At 34.9% G+C, this 22,192-nt stretch overlaps 1 protein-coding gene across 3 annotated transcripts in view; it reads right to left on the reverse strand.

Moving 5' to 3' along the window:
• Positions 1-1,609: 1,609 nt before the first annotated feature.
• The window catches only part of Dsg1 (desmoglein 1), a 31,796-nt gene continuing 11,213 nt past the window's right edge, over positions 1,610-22,192 (reverse strand). The window contains exons 5-17 of one of the 3 annotated variants that reach the window (XM_077105604.1): positions 20,902-21,046; positions 18,759-18,925; positions 16,935-17,069; positions 16,466-16,651; positions 14,723-14,982; positions 12,866-13,005; positions 10,878-11,018; positions 10,635-10,829; positions 8,016-8,149; positions 7,643-7,715; positions 5,555-5,763; positions 1,816-2,674; positions 1,610-1,764 (exon numbers count right to left, since the gene is read on the reverse strand). In XM_077105604.1, coding sequence (XP_076961719.1) covers positions 1,610-1,764; positions 1,816-2,674; positions 5,555-5,763; positions 7,643-7,715; positions 8,016-8,149; positions 10,635-10,829; positions 10,878-11,018; positions 12,866-13,005; positions 14,723-14,982; positions 16,466-16,651; positions 16,935-17,069; positions 18,759-18,925; positions 20,902-21,046 — 2,799 coding nt within the window. Of the gene's footprint in view, positions 2,675-5,554; positions 5,764-7,642; positions 7,716-8,015; positions 8,150-10,634; positions 11,019-12,865; positions 13,006-14,722; positions 14,983-16,465; positions 16,652-16,934; positions 17,070-18,758; positions 18,926-20,901; positions 21,047-22,192 lie in introns of all 3 variants that reach the window. The other 2 variants (XM_076836818.2, XM_076836817.2) reach the window with 2 other exon arrangements.

The following is a 22,192-nucleotide window of genomic DNA, read 5'->3' on the forward strand; positions in this document are numbered from 1 at the left end:
GGTAACATAATATGGCAAATACACAGAAATAATACATCATAATTAGCACATTACTAAGTTTTGAAGCTAAAAAAATATATTATACTATTTTATTTGGAAAGTATTAATCAGAACCAAGTATAAGCCAAGAGCTTGTTAAAAATAAAACTAGCAATTTAAAATCTATGCTAGTGAAAAAATTTAATTAGGGAGTGGGATAGACTAAAGGAATGGGTTTGTCTAGTATTATTTCACTCTTGCTAACACAATATCATCAAACTCTGTTAATTCTGATTTATCGCCTCAAAATGGCAGCAGAGGATTGTTTAAAGAAAGTACCAAACTCAATTAAGGCTAATAATTACTATGGTATTACTTTACCAAACAATTCTTTTCTAACTTTCCCCATTTAAAACAGTTTACATGTTCTAAAAACATTTCTTAGAGACCCTTAAAAAAAAATTCCCCGCAAAGCTTAACCACACTGCTAGCTTTTTTTCCCCCACAGCTCAGCTTAAGTAAATCATTTTTAACTTAGGAGCTATGTAGTAAAAAGCTGGGTATGAGTGAATAGCATGTACCGAAAATGCAATCTGAAAATACAACGCAGTTTCCATCTGCTTACTTGGAAGGTCATTTACCACCAATGATGACAACCATGTTAGGTGTTATTTGCTTCAATCTAAGAAGTTAACTTGGCAAGTTTTCCTTATTATTGATTCTGTACCATAGTGGTAAAGAGAGAAATGAGTGTGATGTCCCATAACCTCACCAGTAAGCAATATTCTTCAAGATCACATCTACCATCACACACAGTCTAGAATCAGAGAAGTCCTTGACTCCATAGGAGATTTAAACAAAGTCCTAGCACGAAATTCAGGTGCAGACATTGCCAATTTCCCCTGAACAAATCTTACTTTCTTGCTGCTGTTTCATAGAATTTTCCCCTAGGAAATATTTCCTAATTTGAAGTTCACTTCATTGAGTCCTGTTAAGGTGCAGTCAAGGTAAAAGTCCTTGGTTGTTTATGGACTTGACTACATAGTCAGATTTTATTTAATGATTAACCCTGGTCTAAATCTATGGTTGGATTTTTAGTTTATATTATCCATGAAATTAACAGAGTATATGGAGGGAAACAGCATGTTAATAACTTGTTTCCCCACATAAACATATCACATCTTTATTCTTTTTGAAAGTTGCCGGAGTTACATGGCAAATCATAACAGAGCAAGGAGAATTATGCCAATTGCCATCTTAAGGCCAGTGCTTTTACATGATCACATTTTATTTCTTAACATATTGAAGATGTACTAGAGGCCTCATAGATGTAAAAAAAGGCCCTACAGGCCATGAAGCCAAACAAACAAACAAACAAAAAGGTCATTCCTTAATTTAGTTCACAATCACAATTTCATTAGTACTAATATAAGAAAAATGTTTATGAATGCTAAGGAAGGCTCTCCCCCACAGCAATGTTTTCATCTATTTTTCTCATCGTGGTTCCTCAGCTTGTTCCACAATTATCTTAGCACCTAGTTGTGCATCATAAATTGCATTGTCAGATTTTTGGGTGGTGGGAATTGAACCTACATCACAATTACTGTGAATAGGTGCACTGGGATCCTGATTACTTGGTATATTGTACTGTACTGTACTTTGTGATTCGACTTCGAGATGTGCTAGGGGAGGCAGATCCAAGGGTCTGGCTAAAGTGATGGTCAGAGGAACTCCTCACATGACCAATCGTGGCTGTCCCCGCCATACTGCTACTCAAGCCCCCACCTCCACCCAGGTTGCTCAGCCCAATGCCACCACCACTGACTCCAGCTCCACCCAGGCCCATGCTACCGGCACCCATGCTGGTGCTAACCAGGCCACTGCTACCTATGCCCCCACCTCCACTTATCCCAGCACCAGAAACAACCCTCTCTGTCACAATCACATTGTGGGCATTTGATAAGTCAGGGTGCATACTCAGACTGCCCATCATGCCGGAAGTTGGTTGGATGACTCTTTCTGTCACTACCACATTTGAAGACTCTCTAGGATTAGAGATAGTCAGAGAGGTGGGTAGACTTGAACCTGGTGCTATGACCCTTTCTGTCACTATCACATTTGAGCCATCTCTCAAGTCGGGCATATCTAGCATTCCATGCAAATCAGCGCCAGAGATTGGGCCCACCACCCTCTCTGTCACCACCACGTTTGATGCATGCCGGTTATCATGAAGATGGACAGAGGGCTTCAGAGTGCCAGAGGTGGTATAAGACTCTGTCATAGTGACATTACCATAGCCCAGAGGATCAGGAATAGGCATAGGATGCTGTACACCAGGTCCTGAGGGATAGGTGCTCTCAGAAATTACGGTAGTAGTGCCAAAGTGCGGGGAGATTGGTGGGTGTCCACCCGCCATGGGCTCTGTTGTCTGCTGAGGGCAAGGTGGTTCAGTGCTCTGAGGTTGCCAGGAAGGTTCAGGGTCTGGATAAGAGTCGATTTCTCTTCCCAGGCTGATATCTGCCAATTTCTTAAATTTAGGTCCCAGAGTATCCAAGAAGCTTTCATCCAGGTCTTCTCCAATGAAACTGCAACAGCCCACGGAGCCGGCAGGCGAACCTACCCCTTCAATGTCATATATGAGCAAGCAGTCATTGGATGGGCGTCCTTCATCTTCATCTGCGTAAGCATATGCCTTCTGAATTTGTAGAGAAAAGAGAAAATGAAATTATGAATACATATTGTCGTTACCATTGTTGTTTCTTCCAGGGCATTTCCAAAGAGGCATACGCAGAGCAAAGTTCTAATATCTACTGGAAATGATTTTAAAAGCATTATAATTTCTTGAAAGAATTTGGTAAGAAGATATTTTAACTATAATTCCAATAATGTCTTGATTTTAAAATTTACTTTGATAGACTTATTTCAAATAGTACATTTTGGGCACAGAATCGCATACAAAAATGTCCCATAAACAATTTTATAACCAAGTTAGAAGGAGGCATATGAAAATGCTATATACAGTCAGGTGCGGTGGTGCACACCGGAAATCCTGGGGTCTGGGGAGACTGAGGCAGGAGGATTGTGAGTTCAAAGCCAGCCCCAAGAACTTAGTGAGGCCCTGTCTCAAAATTAAAAATAAAAGAAAGGATAGAGGATTGCTGAGAGCCATAGCCAAGTAGGAATGATGCATGGCATTTTGGGTTGAAAGGACCCTGCTCAGGGATTAGGGTGGCTCCATCCTATTTAGGGTGGATCCTGTTGGGAATAGGGCGGCTCCAGGATTAGGGCAGATCCCCTGGATTAGGGCGTATCCTGCTGCCTCAGGCACCTGCTCCTTTGGAGTTCTGAGAGAATTGGTGCCTGGAGCCGAGTAGAGGCAGTGTATTCCCAGGTAGTGTGTGTAGAGTGCCGGTGAGAGTTGGGGAATAAAGAGTTGCTGTTTGAATCTACAAGGCTATGTGGTGGCTCGGTGATTTTGTGCCCAGCCAGACTGCGGCAGAGGATGTGGCTTAGTGGTTAAGCACCCCTGGGTTCAGTCCTTGGTACCAAAACAAACAAACGAACAAAAAAAATTGCTACACACAAAAAAAGTTAGAAGGAGGTATGCAAAAATGTGTTTGTATATAAATAAATATATATTTTTTTTCCCTAAAAAAGGCAGTTCATAGTTTATGGGTTTATTGAGCATTGTGTTTTATTTCCTTCAAGCAGAATGAATGTTGTGGATCTGGGAAGGTTTATTTTAATGTGTCCTTTTTATTTACTTACTTTTTTAATTTTAATTTTATATTTATTACCAGGGATTAAACCCAGGGGTGCTTAACCACTAAGTCATATCCCCAGCTCCCCTTTTTTATTATTTTTTATTTAAGACAGGTCTAAGTTGCTCAGAGCCTTGCTAAGTCATTGAGGCTGGCTTTGAATTTTTAATCTTCCTGCCTTAGCCTCCAGAGTCACTGGGATTATAGCTGTGTGCCCCTGTGCCTGGTTTAATGTGGCCTTTTTAGTGCAATTGGAAAGTTTGACTCTGGATCTGTGCCATTTTTAGATTAAAAAAAAAAATAAAGGTGATCCCAGACAAATTTTAAAGATTAATCTCTTTCAATTCAAGCTGAAAGCCCACAGATGTGTGTACTTTGATTTCATCTTTGCAGTTTATGGTACTGAATTGCAGGCTTTCAGGTTGACTATCAGAAATATCAGGTGGTCAACCAACTTATTGTGCTGGTTCCTTAAAAAATATTTATTCAGCCTTTGTTCTTTGGCAAACACTCTGTTAGGAACTTAGCTATGCAACAATGAACAAAAGCAGATATGATCTTCTCTCCTAGGGCTCATGTTTCAGTAGGACGAGACAGACAAGGCATGCTCATAGATGCCAGGGTTCAGGTATGCAGAGTGATGGAGGTTGTACGTCTATAGGAGAAGGAAGTCATCTCCTTCAAGTGGTGCTGACCAGAGATCACAATGAAGTCGATTGAGTGGCTGGTGGGAGCTATAAGTGTGAAGGTTTCAAGGCACAATTCTACTTTTTTTGTGTGAAGATAATATTCATAGGTAGGGACCTGAATGGGAAGTATTCCCATATGTTTCAGCAGCTAGCCCCATTATTATTAATTACTATTTAAAAGGCTTTTACTAATATTTATTTAAAAATATCAATCACTCTCTAAACCAGAGGGGAATTAATAAAAGCATTTTAGGTGAGAATGCAGAAGGACAGAACTGTATTTCTAGTCCAAAACAGAGACAGGAAGTTGCCGAAGGTTGAATATCATGTAATGTGTAACCACAAGCAGTTGGGGCTCTGCCTGGGGATGGCAAGGTTAATTCTCCTTCGGCCAAACTTTTCCAGGCCCCACACTCTTTTCATTTCTTAGAATGTTCTGGAAATGCACTGTGGCTCTCTTAATGAATGTTTACTATGTGCTTGGAACTGAACTGAGTGCTAGCCCTACATTGTAGAGAACATATGGATGAGGCACTAAAAATGGTGGTGGACATATACATGAACATATTTTGGCAATTGTAAGTTCTATAAAATGTAAAAAGTACTACAAAAATACAGATGAGGAAACACGGATCTTATTTTGGAGGAGATAATTAACTGTAAAAATTTCAGAGAGGCAGTGACATTTGAACTGGATATTCATGGATGGGTGCAAGTTTTTGTGAGAGAGGGGGGATAAAAGCATTGCAGGAGGGTCACACAGAAGCAAAACCTCAGAGAACAGTCCACTGTGGAGAAGGTAAAGGTGCTCAGCAAGTGAGGCTGATGGGAAGGAAGGGTGTCTGGAGATGTGGCGGGGGGTGTCAATCTGTGAATCACCTTAATTGTCATGTTGAAGAATTTGGAATTTATGTTATAACAGAACACAACTGGGAGCCACTGGCTATTTTTAAAAGGGAGAGTACACATTCTCAGATGAGAGCTTTTGGGCTATTATTCAGCCACAATAAAAATTGTTGGGCATGAAGATTAGAAGTTGGGAATCCAAGACTCTTCCCAAATTCCCTGATGGAAAAACTTAGAATATGGTGGATAGAGAGGAAGGTACACAGCTACAGGCCTTACCTGACAAAAGTAATTTTCCATGAAATTCATATTCAAACCGCCTTCTCTACATTCCCTCATAGAATTTCTTCTTAATGTTCCAGAATATTCTTGACATATCTCAGGTGCGTTTGATGTCTTAACTCCATCCATTAGTTCAAATCCTGTCGTTCTTTCTCCTCCTCCAAGATCCTGCATTTCTCTGCCACAATACTCATTTGTATAAACTCCTAAAAATATTGATCACATTAAATTTACTTTCTCTAGTATAATATAAACTAAAAACTACTAGGATGTAAGATTTCTTCATCCAGGCATGCACTCATGAGCAAAGAAATAAAATGAAGATGAGATATAAAGAAAGGAGAGGTAATTATGATCTTGAGGTCAAAAAATAATGATCAATTTGTTAATTTGGTAATTACCTATCCAGAGACTACTGTATGATGTGTTAGAAGTGGGGACTGCAGAAAAGTTACAAAAACCTATGCCCTCAAGAGTTTGATTTCAAATTGAGAGATTGGGATAAATAACTCAAATTTTGAAGGTTAAAAAAACAGTATAAGCATACCTCCAATGTATTATTGGAAGCCCAGGGCATCCAGAAAAAGGCAAAAACAAAAACACAAAAAACAACAACAAAAGTAACTCCACTAGCTTTTAGAGAAGAGGCCATGGTTCTTCGATATGCTCGTGGACGTGAAGGTTGAGTAGAAACTTGTTACAATATTTGAGGTAGGTGGCAAAAAAAACAATGGCATGGACTATGGAAATACCACAGAGAGAATGTCCATAAGAGTAGAGGAATTACCATGACCTTAATATTTTAAAGATCTCGAATTTGTGGGAAGTGTAATTTTCATACTTCAATTAACCTGGTGTCTTCCATGATGATTTGTTCAAGATCTGTACAAAGGTTTATAGACTTTGTGAGAGAATAAATGCATCAGTAAACAATGTTGGACACGATAACTGATTGGACACCAAGGAAAAAGGAGATGTGAGTTAACAAGAGTTTTTCTTTAGGGTTGGGAAGATATCGGTGCCGTTCACCAAAATGGATATGTGAGGAGGAGAAATAGGTTCAAAGACTAGTTGTTGACTTCTTTGAATAAGGTGCAAGTTATAAACAAGTTATAAACACTTCAGTGCCTATTACATTTTAGAGTGTTCAAAGTGGAAAAGTAATCATTAGTAATAATTAGTTTGAAAAACTCTAAGAGAAAAATAACAATCAATAGCATTTACCTTGGAAAAGAAAACATGGTACAACTATTTTCACAAGTTATGAGAAGTTATTTTAATTGTTCCCTTATTACAGTGGTAGTTATCCACTTACTGTGAGATTCTAACTGTTCCCTGGTTTTTGCCTGTGAAGTGGTCTGGACTCCTATTTTAAGGCCAGTTATATTTATACAGTCTTGCCCCAGTACAAGGGGAAACTCCACCACATGCACAAAATCTTAGCTGAAAGCTTTAAAAGATTTTGACAGTGTTGAGTCTTTCAATTTAAGAAAAGATTTTAGATCAACACTGATATTGAGGCTAAGAATGAATCTAGTTTTTTTCTTTGTCATAATAAACTCAGAGCAACTTTGAGTCATTAAACAAATTATAGAAGATTGTATCCTTAATACATGAGCACAGATCAACTTTAATCAGGTTGTATTTTAATTTTAGTATGTATATGTGTGTATATGTATATATGTATATATATATATATATATACTTAAAATATATTTTGATATATATTTTAATTATATATATAACATTTTCTCTGTTAGATAAAAATCTTGACAAAATTGACTCATGGTTATGATTCAGTTTTTCCATTTATAGATGTCCTAATTTTGTCATCTCCTATGCATTGAGGAGGAAAATCATCAGTCTCCTATGGATGATTGAGGAAAATTTCAAAAATATATCACATAAGAATAATAATTATAGCAGGTTTACCTTTACCATATAATTTACACATTAGTCATTTAAAAAGGAATCATGTAAACACTTTTAAAGACAAATAAGGTCATTAAAATATAGTAACATATACAACCAGAGAGAATAGAGTTCCTTTTTAGTTATTTGAGCTGTTCAATTCTTTTTTCTTACCTGAGTTGTCAATGCATTCTATCATATTTACATTAGTAGGTGGTATTGTTGGTACACAGACTGTGGTCATATCCTAAAAGACAGGAAACAACATTTTCTCATTCTTATCATACATTTGCTTTATTCTCAAATTGTTGCAGATTTCCTAAAAAAAATACTTCTTAGGAAACTTTTGAAATTCATTTAAAACATGATCCTCATATTGAAAAGCTTTTCTGTGGTTACTTCCATCTAATTTTGATGTACTTTCAATTCCCCTTTCTTTCCCCATCAGCTATCCCAGAACAAAGTATTACATAGACTGAGTGATTGTACCATCTTGGCTCATGTGTGAAGACTGAGTTGAGTCCCTTTCTTACAGATTAGCACTTACCCGGGGTTCAGGCTGTGGTCCTTCTACTGCCCATGAATGAATTGCTCCATCAGAACATTCAGGAACAGGTTCAAAGCCAGCTCCACCACCAGGGGCTCCTCCACATTCACAACAGATCAACAAAAATGGGACCACTGACAGTGGAAAGAGAGGAATACTGGGGTTAGTAGTGGGTCCTATTAAAAGAAAACAATCTGCTTTTTTATAGTTAAACTTGAATTTCTAATAAAACTTCTGTTGATTTTTAAATTATTATGGAAACTTCAGAAAACAAACTAATAATCAGGTATCAAAGTAAATGTGAGCTTCAATAGACTACAATCAATATTAAAATTGTAAATAGTATTGCATGATTAAAACAGATGACCATTTTTCCTGTCACAGTATGGGAGAGAAGAAAGTCAGCTGGAGGTACCAGGCAATATGCTTGGTTCTTCTGTTTTCTCTTTCATGCCTTTAGTTATTTTTCTATTTTTAGATATGCCTGCCTTTCTGTATTTCAATAACAAAATCTTACTTGTGCACCCAGAGATTTTTCTCATTAGGCTATTATTTCCCCTTACACAGATATCTTTTCTTTGAATTACTTTTACACAAAGAGAGACTATCATACTGTTTAACAGTGTCATTTCCTGTTAATCAATTGGAGTTTTCTCTTTCATCTATTTATCATCTTTTCATATAATAAAATATTTTTAAATATTTTTGAATAAATGGGTAGATGAAAGAAAGGATGTGTAAGTAAAAAAATTGAGGAAAGAAGGAAGGATAAAATAAGGAAGCAAGTTAGTAAAGAAGAAAGATATAACTGAAATAAGAGAAAAAAAAGTAGAGAGTAAACTAAGAAGAAAAGAAGGGGAAAAAAATCCTGTGTGCTTTGCTGTTTTAAAAATATGGTAGGATGGGAGAAAACTTTAAATCTAGAGGTATTGACTCAAAGGCCCATTTCTAATTTAAAAGCCTAAATTTAAAAGTAGTTACTGAAAGTTAATCAGCAATATAAAAACAAACTTATTTATTTATTTACACAGTTGTGATAATCACACTTGGGTAATCAAGTTACATTTATAAAGTAATACACTTTAAAGTATAATATTGATGGGTAATCATTATGCCCAAAATTTAGAGGCTGATCTTTTCTCATATGCATTTTACATTATGTTCTGCAAATTTGCTAGCATTTTTACATTTTTCTTGCCTTGATTCATTTTGATGACATTTCATCCTTTTTAAAAACTTGTTTCCTCTTTCATAGAACTTTTCCTGGTTACTACTTCAATACATTATGAGCCAATAAAAATGAACTCTTATTACTTACTATAGAAATTTCATTTTTGGGAGTATATTTTAGATAGAGACTCACTTTTAAGCTGTGTTATTAGCATGTCCAAACTCTACATGGTTTAGACAAACCCATGTTGATTAAAATGTTCAAAGGGCACTGTTATTTAAAGTCAGAGTAAACTTGGTTTACAAATAAGTTTGGTAAAAAAACCCGTATATTTATGACTGTTTATGTGTAAAGGCAAAGGAAGGTGAAAACGTATTTCATATGTAAGTGCTCAGAATTCACATTTTGTGTGTGTTTTAATTAAATATGTGAAGTATCTTCTGACATGAAGATTTTTATGATTCCATACTTGAAATGGGCAATGTTTGCATTAACTTAATATACTTCACAATTTTCAACTTATTTATTTCAGCAGTTCCCTTCATTCTCAGACACTTTAGCACATGGCCCATCTCTCCCCTAATTTCTACCATCATCCAAGGCAGTGCTAAAAGCCACAGAAGAATCCACTGGATTGTGCCTTGTGACTAGATTCTTGACTAGCGCTCTAGGACCACAGGATGTGCTGAGTGCCTTGTGTGGTTCTTCTTTTCTGCTATTACAGCAATGTTGTGAAGTAAGTATCATTATTTCACACATGAAAAAGGCAAGGTTTGGAAAGGTTTGCAACCTTTGAAAGATTCAGACAAGGAACCAGAATTCAGCCCTAGCTCTATTTGAGTCTCTATTTTATTCATCTATGCAGCCTCGGCATTGCATGAAATCCTTTCAAGATATTGCTCCTGCCTATCTTTCTAGTTTCAACCCTGACCATGCTTCAGGAACACCCTTTATTTCTTCCACACAGGAGTCCTTTATTTCAGTACCTGGTTTTCTCATTCTTTGGGGTTTTTACACATGGACTTTCCCCCCTCTTTGTATCATGTTCCTTTTCTCTTGTCCATAAAGCTAACTCGTACTCATTTGTTAAAACTCAACTCAGAGTTTACTTATTTTAATGTAGCCTTTTCTGATTGCTTCAATAAATTATTTCTGATTGTCTTCACCCAAATAGATCCATTTGAACTTGCTTGTTGTGGCATTTTCCCATCATATTGAGATTGACAACAAACAAATCTTTGCCTTCTACTGCACTATAAGGGGGCAAGAAGTTTTTTGATTTTTTTTTTTCATTTTGTAAACTCAGTACCAAGCATAGACATTTCTTGGTGATTGCACAAAATCATAATTTGTAAAATATATTTCACCAAAAATTAGAAAACTTTTCCCACCACCCACCATTTTTTTAAAGGGGGGGCACATATAAATAGAATCATGGAAGTACTTACATCCCAGGACTAAGAATCCCATGATGAGTAGTCCAATACCCGCAGGACCAAAATGTACATTATCTGAGGGAATTCCTCGATCACCTGTATTCTCATTAGGCAAATACTCAGTCGGTTGTCCATTGTCATTTCCTTGTGTGTTGGGAGTACCGGAATCAGCGGAACCATTCTCATTTGTGTTGGTACTGGTGTCTTCTCTTTCATGGTTGTCATCGGTACCGGTACTGGTTTCAGTATTGGAACCTGTATTGCTGCTGGTGCTGGTACCACCGTCACCACCACTGCTACTTCCACCGCTGGTACCACCACTTTCATTACTAGTTACCCAGCCAGAACCTTGAAGGTCAATAATGACTGTGCCAGTGCAAGTTCTTTGAAGAGAATCTATAGTGATGTTCAAAATAGAAGAAATATTTTATACATTGAGTGTAATAATGTTTGGATAAGATAGAACTATTTTTGTGCCAATACCTCTTTCAATGTCTTTATTTGCATAAATTTAGTAAGTCATCTCTTGTCTGTAACTCAGTTTTTATATACAAATATTTTTATATTATTATAATTAACCTTATTACTATTACTCTTAATCCTATTATTGGATTATTCCTTTTTGGGGGGATTATTTCTTGAAATAATAAATAGTTGGGTACTACATAAAATTTGAAAAGTATAGAATTAGAGAAAGAAGTAAAATAAAATAAAAACCCATAGTAGTAGTTCCAAAGGCCCCCCATGTTGATTTGTTCTGATGATATTTTGTCTTTAATTATGATGTCTGAACATTGCTTATTATTTATGTTACATTGATAAGATCATATAGCTCATTCCAGTTTATATTTTTTACTTTAAACTATAAGCATTCTTTCATGTCTTAATACACTTTTCACCAATATAGTTTCCAAAGGTTATATAGTTTCATATCAAGTGGACCATGATTGACCTGCTTTGTTGCCTATTGACTTTGCCTTCAATACTTAATTATTAAAGTTAGTGCTGTACTTAGCATCCCTGTGTATTCAACCTTAAACATTTAGAACTTTTGCTACAATTATTGGAATTAGAACTATTGGGTAAAAATATAGATATAATTTGAGTTAAGTTTTTCTCCCATTGTTGCTTGGAGATATTTATTCAGCCTCATTATGCCCTGTAATTTGGGGAATGTGGACAAGAATGTAAATGACATGAACACTGCTCTGATTTATACTGGATGTTGGATATAATAAACATTAAATTAGCACCTATCTGTTAGCCATCAGCTAGATGCTTTTCATTTAATCGTGCCATTTAGTCCTCAAAATTATATGATTTAAAGAGGCTACTGCCCAAATCTGGCAGAAGGAAAAACTGAAGTTTAGAAGTTCTTGCAATTTTCCCAAGATTTAATTATGTCAAAGTTAGAACTTCTGACTCTAAGTCCAGTGTCTTCTTCACTAGACAACAAAAAGGCAAATGATACATGACATTAATAAAAGAAATGCAGGTACTTTTGTTAGTGCTATTGTATAAATGTGAGCTCAGCTGTTTTAACTTTTCATGGATATAATCCCAGACCTTGGCACAATGGTTGACCTTGAGTTAGAACTCAATACGTGCTTTCTGAACAAAATGGAAGCAAATGTCTGAAAGGGTGTCAAAGAGAGATTTAAATCTTGTCAATCTGATGTTAATGTCCATGCACTTTCACTCAACTGTGCTCATAGTATTGTTGTTGCTTCTGCTATTATTTTTGATCATTATCATCACATCATTCTAATTCAAAATTGTTATTGTCCCATTTCATAGAAGATTGAGGTATAGATGGGCTGAATAACTTCTCTAAGATTCTAGGGCTAGTAAGAGATGGTACAGGTACCAATGCATCTCACCTCAGGGCTCATGCTTTTAGGCACTGTATCATACTGCCCCACAGAATTAAAGATTTGAGTCTGTAACACCCTACATAATAACTTTTGTTTGAAAAGCGTTTTTAAAAAATATATTAATGGGGCCTGGGGCTGTAGCTCAGTGGTAGAGCACTTGCCTCTCACCTGTGAGGCATTGGGTTTGATTCTTAGCACCAATAATAAATAAATAAATAAATAAATAAATAAATAAATAAATAAATAAATAAAAGTATTGTGTCCATCTACAAGTAAAAAATATTTTTAAAAATATACGAATGAAAATATTAATGTCTGAGTATGTTTGCATATAGCTAGAAGAAAAATAATTTAAAATTGATTTCTTACCATCTATAGATAGAATTGTTCCTTGGTATTTTCCTTCAAGTCTGTCATATTGATCCTTGGTAACTCTGTTTCTTAAAGTGATGATGCCTGTTTTTGAGTCAACAACTAGCAGGTCAGCTGGATTATTTCCCATTACATATCTGTATTTGAAAGAAAATAATGTAAATCAATGTCAACTATCTTAACAAAAGACTGTTTAATCATAAAATGTATTTCTGTAGTCAGTAGTAATAAGTCCTAGGTATAAATTGGAATAAGCTGAGATTTTTTTTCACAGTACCAGCTATGTGGGGCCATTCAAATGGAGGCCAAAATTTAATTTAAGGGAAAAAAAAATCAACTAAGTAAGCATTTCTGATGAATGTCTTTTTATGCTTATATGCTTCAGTATCATTTCCCTTGGGTGACAGCAAGACCATCCGGGAAGACCTAGATCCTGGGCTGCTCTAAGTCTATACTATTCTCTTATCAAAAAAAAAAAAAAAAGTTCCTTAGCCTTCCTCAGCGTGGCCTGCACTCCCTCTCAATTTCCAGCCCTCCCCACTAAATTCACAATGACTTTGTGAGACTGCTTTTGAATTCCAAACTTCGTCCTTGCCTGTGCATCCAGCTTATTCTCCTTCTCTCTCATCTTTGACCTCAGTGTTCTCCTCATTGACATACTTGTGAAACAAACACCAGTCATATAACTCCCTGTCTCAGGCATTGTGCTAAGCTTTAAGGACAGAACCTTCAGAAGAGGGGAGGATGCATCTGTCAGTGGATTTACTCCTGAGGGGTATGAGAAAGGTGATCAGCAATGGTGGTCCAGAGTGTTGGGTCGAGGACACAAGTGCTCACATGTGTGAGGAGAACACGGGAAAGAACTCTTAATACACCTTAATAAGGTCTTTTCTCCACTCTTCCTGATCATAATCACATGTGCAAATACATGCACAGTTTTTTTTGTGTGTGTGCGTGTGTGATTAAGTAGAAGAGTTATACATACAGAGTTCTTAAACTTTATACTTTCTTTTCTTCCTTCCTTCCTTCCTTCCTTCCTTTCCTCCTCCTCCTCCTCCTCCTTCTTCTTCTTCTCTCTCTCTCTCTCTTTCTTTCTTTCCTTTTTTGGTACTGGAGATTAAACCCAGGGGCGCTTTACCACTGAGACACATACCCCAGTTCTTTTGATTTTTTAAATTTTGAGACAGGGTCTCAAATTGCACTTGCAATCCTCCTGTGTCAGTCTCCTGAGTTGCTGGGCTTACAGGCATGTACTACCACACCTGGCTTAAACTTTATATTTTCTTATATCAAATACTTTAAGTGATAATTCAGTAGTTAGCACTTTTTGTCATAGAGAGCTCTTAAAGTCTTTATAATATAGCACATTTTTCCTTAATATAACTAATGTTTTGTATCAAAGTTATTGACTAGCATTTAATGCTGGTAAAAGTGAAGAAAATAGTCAAAATGGGCTAACTAAATCTAATTTATTTCAAGCTGAGAAATTTTGTAATGTAAAAATCAGTTTCATAAAATCTTCCCAGGATCTAAGGTGAGATTGGGGTACTGTGGAAAACCAACGCCTATGGTAATTAGCTAATTGATTAATGAGATATATAAACACAGGCATGTAAGAACTTTTCAGATATATTATTGCCACTTATCTTCTCAGTTTCACATAGTACATTTTGCACAAATTTTTATATTTTCTTAAATATCCCAAGTAACAAATCAGCAGTTAGTACTTTTTGCATTTGAATGACGGTTTTAAAATAATGAAAATATTTTAATTCAGATACTTAAAAAAATAAAAAATAACATAGACTTATGTTCAATATTTGGTAAAAATTAATTGGAAAATGTCATTCTTACCTAACAGTTGTTGAAGCTGAACCTGTGTCCAGGTCAGTAGCTATGAACTCTCCTACTTTATGATTTGCTCCCATATTACTTGTTACTGCAAATGTCTTTGAACCAGGGCGGAACACTGAGCCTTCCACTACATTTGACACAACCACAGAGATTGCAGTTGCTGTGAGTTTATATTGAGACATAATTGAATGATGAAATTCAGCTTTATTTCTAACTCCAATGCTAAGTTGCAGATTGTTCATTTCTTCGTAATCTAAGGGCTAGAAAATACAGAGTGAAATAGTTTTACCATAAGAAAACATTTCAGGGATGGAAATACAAAGTAAAATTGTTTTATTATAATAAAAATGCCTTTTTTATTAAAAATGTCAGAAGAAAGAGAAGTCCTTTGAGAATAATAAAAGTAATTTCTTTCCATCATTAAATACAAATGCATACAAAACCAAATCTATTGTTACTTTCTTTGTCTTTAATTCAATGTAAAAAATACATGCAAACATAGTAAGAAGAAGTCTAGTTGTCCTACATCCATTGTTGAAAAGATTGCCAATGTATGGCATGAACTCTACCCATTCAATAAATTTAAAACTTAAAATAATACAGATGGTCAAAATCATGTATCTTATAGTGCAAAGATAATTTATGTCAGATTCCATCATTTTATGTTTTTATTTATAACAAAGTATGGGTCAACTATATTGGAGATTTGAGCATTACACAAGTTTCAACTATAAAGAATTATTTAGAAGAAATTTCATTTCTGTAAATGTGACTTTTTGAGTATGTCGGGTACTGGACTATAATATTCATATTTATTATATCATAAAATTCCTATTTTTCTCCAACATATTCTAAAAATATGAATTTCATAGCTAGAAAAACCTAGGTTTGAATTTTGGCTGTACCACTTACCAGCTATGAGAACTTGAAGAAGTTACATAGTCTTGTGCCTTAATCTCTTTACCTGCAATATGGTCTAATATAACCTAATTTGCAAGGATGCTGTGAAAGATAAAGCAAAGCTAGTGTATATTTCAGATATTTAATCTTATTACTCTTATAGCACAGGGTGAAACCTTCACTATCAGCTCCTTACAAGTCAAATACCTATTTTTTCTTGTATCTTAGAGAAAATTTTACTGCAGGTGAATGTGGTAGATCATTAATATGAGGGGTGGTGAAATAAGAGAACACTGGACCAAATATTTATGTTTCTAATAGCCTTGGACAGCAGCCACAGAAAGATGGGATTATGATAATTTTATAATCCCAATAATTTAATTTTAATTTTATAAAAATACATGAGAGGAATAAATAAATTTTAATTTACATGGTGAATATTCTTGGCATACAATAATTGACTTAGAAGGTTGAGCATGGGCACATTTTTTTTGAGCTCGTTAAATCTGTATTTAAAACATTCTGAAAAGATTAATATTAAATATTAATCATACTTTGTTGAAAGTGTAAAATAAGATTCTCCTTTAAAAATGCTTTCAATTCATATTATCTTTTGGGAGTACTGTATTGCTAAACATAACTTCAAGGTAAAGTTCAATGCCTGTTTTTCTGAAATATTGTAAGCAAAAAAATTTCATATTAAAAAAATTTAAATCATTTATAATTTTAAAGCACAGTAATTCTTATTCTTTCACTAACTCAAGTGTGTAAATGTTATTGTCATTTTAAACAATATTTTAAAAAGATCAAGAAAACAAAATAAATAGGATAATTGCACTATACCTTGACAACCTTTAGAATTCCTACATTGGTTCTTTCATTCATTTCTATTTCAAACCAATTTCCTTCATTTCCAGAGATAAAAAAAATTACTGCCATCCAGTTAGCTGTGTATTCTTCATCCAAATCAATTACTCTAATCTGGAGTAGGTCTGAATGTAGAGCATTTTCTTCAATATTTACAGAGTACTAAAACAAGAAGTGGGGAAAAAAAAAACCAACACAAACTATGAGAGAAGAACTGTACTAGGCTTGTATTGATGTTTTAATATTATTCATTATTTAAAAATTATATTATAATTTTATTTTTCATTGTTTAAATCTATTTTTTCCTATTGTATAAACAAATACAAAAAGTGTGTCTACATTTCAATTATGATATTACACATATATCTGTAAATATAATTGTGCAAAATTTAAAATATACTGATTTTAAATTATTAGATTAAAAATTGAAAGAACAAGTACTTACCGAAGGCATCTCCATATATGGAATGTTATCGTTGACATCCAGGATTTTAATATTGCATTCACACTCTGCTGACATGCCGTCTGCCCCACCATCTCTGTCTGAGCCTCTCACAGCAAGAGAATACTGGCCATATTGCTAAAAGTACACATTACAAACAATATCACACTTGACATAGAGTCTTTACTCTGTCTTATGTAAAGTTTTTCTAAAAGATTGACTCAGCATTTACAGAAGTCTATGATAGAGAGAGGGATAACACAGACTGTTGAAAAATCCACCAGTCTCACATGAGCCAATATGGAAGTGGCCACTTCTATTCTCAGCATTATTTAAAAGAAGCGACACTTTTTTAAAGATCTTGTGTCTTTTTAATCATAGTAGGTCCAGAGATGGAAAAAGTTGATAAATGATGAAACAGACCAGAATGATCAAGAGGAGAAAGATCAGACCAATGTTTACCAAAGATTTAAGACATGAAAATTTCATACATCAGCCCTTGAATAGGTGAGAAAAATAAAGGGAGAGAAACAGTTTGTATTTTGGGGAGGTGAAAAGTTGTGGCACTGGAGTTACTGATGATGTATCTATTCTTGGTCCTATGCAATGGTGTTTACATTTTTAAAAGTTGGTAAAAGCTACAAAGTTTTTTTTTTTTTAAATTAAAAATTTGGGTGTAACTTTAAGGCATTCATTGTTAAAGACATCTTGGTATCTCTTCATGATATCTTCTTAATGTCTGACACTCCTTTCTTAAAGCTCTTTACCATTATAGCTATTTTGATATTAAAGGATTCTCACTGGGATGCTTCAGAAAGTTTGAAGAGCTAAATAATCAATTTCTATTACTGATCATTTTCAAATGTGTAAAAAAGGAGATTTTGGTAACCTAGAAACTGATAGCATTTTAAAAAATCTGAAAATAATCTAATTTATCCTAAACCTAAGAGTCATTAGTAGGGAGATTGTCATTTTGAAATAGCTATAATAATTAAAATTAAATTTAATTATGCTTCAATTAGAAGATAAAACATCCTCATTTGTATCCCTAATGCATATGCAGATTTGATACATTCTATTTAAAGACTGTATTTCTTAAAAAATAAAAAAAATAGGTATTTTAAAATTAAAACATTGCACCACATGATACAATGTAAGTCATGCAAGGGTGATTCTACTCTGTTAACAATTATGAGTCATTATTTGTAAATCAAAGGTTGGTTTGGGTGTTATTTAATTCCTATCTGTTATTTTGACCCTGTGATCCAGTTCTGAAAGTAAACCATTAGGTGGGCTGCCGGTAGATGTTACATGGAAGGAAAAAAGAAAGAGATGGAGGGGGGAAGGTGGGGTGGGGTGGGGGATTAGAGTACTGCTTCCAAAGAATTCAAATTGTGCTAGGTTAAAGAAACAAGCTGGCTTCTTTGCCTCGATATTATATTCTTGGAGCCTCTACCATGATCATATGCACTGTGACTCACCAACATGGGACCAACAGCAAGTGTTTCTTATGCTTATTTCATTAAAGAGCACACCTTTTATTTTTTAATGGCGCTTTTATCTCTACGCAAATTTTATGTCCTTTTACAATACATTTTTCTTAAATTAAGGCAAATCCTAATCAATTGATGAAATGAAAGATGTTGGAATAAAATGTCATTGAATAATCCATACTTTTTTCATTTACATATTTTCTTGTTATCATTATGAGAGATGATTATATAACTAATAACTTCAAAACATTGTTTTCTTTCTCTCTCTCTTAAGTATTCTTGTTTTTAGAATCAGTTCCTTTGACTAAACACCCATTTGAGGAAAAAGAATTACCTCTCTGTCTAGAAAATTGTTCATTGTTCGAATTTCTCCAGTGTATCTGTTGATGATAAACATTGGTGAATCAGAAGGTTCCTGTCTTATGATCTTGAAGGCTATTTTTGAGTTCAAATTGTTTGGTTCATCTGCATCAGTAGCATTGAGTCTCATCACCAGTGTATCTAGAAATGAAGGAAAATAGATTGCAAAGAGACAATTTACATTTTTGCTACCGTATAGTATGTTACCTACCCAACAGTGTGTTAGTTGTTCCATATAATCTATCTTCCCTTTCTACCGCTTCAACACATCAATACCTTAGCGCCTTTCTTTGCCTTTGTCTTAATAAGAGATCACATTTTACTAGAAGCTCAGACATTCCTGAAGCTAGCAAACAAAGGAAGTGTATTATTCTGGATTTCCATTTCTTATTTTAGTACAACTTCTTCTTCTTCTTTAGGATGTTTTGTTTAGGTGAAATAAAATGATATTAAGACCCAATCAACTTTTTCCTGACTTTCACACTTCGCAACTAAATCATCTGGTCCTAAGTTTCCACAGCTATAAATAGAGATGATGGTAATATATTTTTGTTGAGATCAGACAAGATTTAAATAGCTAATGAAGTTCCTATTGGATATGCACTTTTATTAAATATATATTATTATTGTTTGGGGCTGTTCTCAGTTAAGTGCTGAATAACTAGTAGATTTAAAGAAATGTTCATTTAACTACATGTAGTCCTGTCCTGTCTCTTATCTTTTCCATTGATCTTAGGAGTGTTTTTTGGGGGGCATGGGGGTATACCAGGGATTGAAATCAGGGACACTCAGCCACAGAGCCACATCCCTAGCCCTATTTTGTATTTTATTTAAAGACAGTAGTCTCACTGAGTTCTTCAGGCCTTGCTAAATTGCTGGGGCTGGCTTTGAACTTGCTCGATCTTGCCTCAGCCTTCTGAGCCACTGAGATTACAGATATGCGCCACTGCACCCGGCCTTATGAGTGGTTTTAATGAAAGGTGCTATAGACTATGAAGAGCTGCAAATATTCATTTATAATCTAGAATTCTTTTCTACCTTCCAAACTGTTTCAAAAAAGTTTTTTTACAAGTGAAGCAGGGCATTTCTTCCCTTCTCTCTCCCTTCTTTTCTTTCTCCCTTTCTTCATTTTAGCATAGTTTAAAAAATGTAGGTAATTAACTAATTATATGTATATAATATGAAATCCAGTGCAACTATTGAAATAAGTGAAGAAATCAGGAAAGATGGCCTGATATGGAAATATGTTCAAAATATATCTAAATAAAATTGCATGGATTAGTATGTATAAGGGTACTACTTATGTCCAAAAGCATGTTTATTTATGTTTATATAATTACAAAACATGTACCTAGTACAGATGTTAAAGTTGCCTCCAAAGAATGATACTAGGGAGAAGAAAAAATAGATTCCCATTTCCATTTTAAATTTATTTTAATTTTAAAAATTCAAAGTATATAGTATTTAAATGAATAAAAGTAGAATGTGAGGACTTATAGAATTTATAAGAAGTTATTCTATTTAAAGATTAAAAGTTCCTATGTAAATTGAAGTTTTGACTTCAAAGGAACAACCTTATCTGTTCATGTGTTTAGGCCACCCTTTAATGGCATGATAAACAGCTAACATACTTAGGTACCTTATGTATTTGGCAGCTAAACACTGCCCTAAACAGTGATCCACAAAGAGACAATGGCTCCTTGAGACTGTCAAGGTCCTTCAGGTAAGTGCTTTAACTTAAAAAGAAACATGGTGATCAGAGGGGTGAGACTGCCCTTCAACACAGCCAGGTTGGGAGACCAAATGTTCATCCCTATGCCCCTGCCACCACTTTGGAAAATGCTCTTGGAATTTGTTAGGAATCTTCTACAGAGCCAGTGTATGAGTCACATAAATAACTCCTCCTCATTGCCTTGGAGCTGCTTCGTGTAGATGATAGACTGGAGCTACTCCTGTAGTTGAAGGGAAAGCCTTTCTGTTCAGAATGCTTTTCTATGGGCTGTCTCTAAAATCCGCCATGTTTACCTTGATGCAGTTTAGTCTGTAGTTGCCTGGAAGTAAAGAGTGATCTGGAAGCCAATATGTTCTTGTTTACTTTAATAAAGTAGACTACTTACTTGCATTAGAATTTTCTTCTATTTGTCCTACAAATGTAGACATGGAAAACACTGGAGGATTGTCATTTATATCCAAAACCCTGACTCTAAGCTCAAGAGGTCTCTCCAAATCTTGGCCCATTGAATTGAGAGCTCGGCAATAGATCTAGGAGAGAGAAAAGAAGAATAATTATATGGTGAAAGACATACGTATTAAGTTCTGACTTTTCTCGGGGGGCTTGATACTAGGTACTGTCGGAAATTAAAAGATAAGACATATTATTACCATCATTTTATACTAGATATAGGCACAACTTATATAATCAACAGAGAAGGTGAACATGAACACAAAATGTTAATTAAGAGAAGGCAATATGATAAGATATATAAAGGAAGAACAAAAATACTATGACTTTGTAGAAGAATGTGATGATTGAGGTAGATCTTGGAAGACATCTGTTTCAACAGATGGAGCTGGGAATTGGCAAGTGTTCCAACAAAGAGATTCTTAGAAAGGAAGAAATGTAGTGATGCGAATGCTGTGTTTAAAATTAGGAACAGGGGCGATTGGGAGTGGGGTTGATCACATGGTAAAGAAGAGTCACATGGGAACTTTGAAGAAATGTATAGTAGGCCTTTTTTCAGCAATAAGAAAATAGTTTTTTCCTGAACCATATATGAATGACTATGGCCCCAAAACACGGATTAAAGTTACCCTGAATGACATGTTCTGAAATGTAGCATTCTAAAGTTAGGAGCCTCTGTGGAGGTGTTTGCATTATTATTATCTGCAATGTGCATAAGTCTGATATTTACTATTTCATATATGTGATACATTTTGTATAAATGTGGATTGTGTTTCAAGAAAAACTGATACATTAGTTGGCTGATTTGGAGTTTGTGGGGATACACTGTGGAAGAAAAGGCAGGAATGCAGTTTTGGAATTGAAGGCAGATATGGAATTAGAGTAGTCATAGGATTAAGCCATATGAGTGAGATCAGCAAGTGCAGATTGCTATTTGAAGGCCTTTTTTGGATATGAATGACTGATATTTTAAGAGATGAGACTACAAACTCAAAGAAGAGTTTATTTAATTTTTTTTTACTGTAAGTATTAATAGGTGTTGACTATAATGATAGATATAAATGGAAGCAGCCAATGGGACAAGCAAAAGATAAATGAAAAAAAAAGTTGACGGAATAAGGCTCTTGAAGAAAGAGGCAATTATGGCACAATGGGAATATCTTGGCTTAGGTGTGGGGAAAAGCAGAGACTTGACTCTGCTTTTGGATTTAATGAAGAACATTTCT

Source organism: Callospermophilus lateralis, chromosome 17 (assembly GCF_048772815.1).
Source record: "Callospermophilus lateralis isolate mCalLat2 chromosome 17, mCalLat2.hap1, whole genome shotgun sequence".
Taxonomy (NCBI): Eukaryota; Metazoa; Chordata; class Mammalia; order Rodentia; family Sciuridae; genus Callospermophilus; species Callospermophilus lateralis.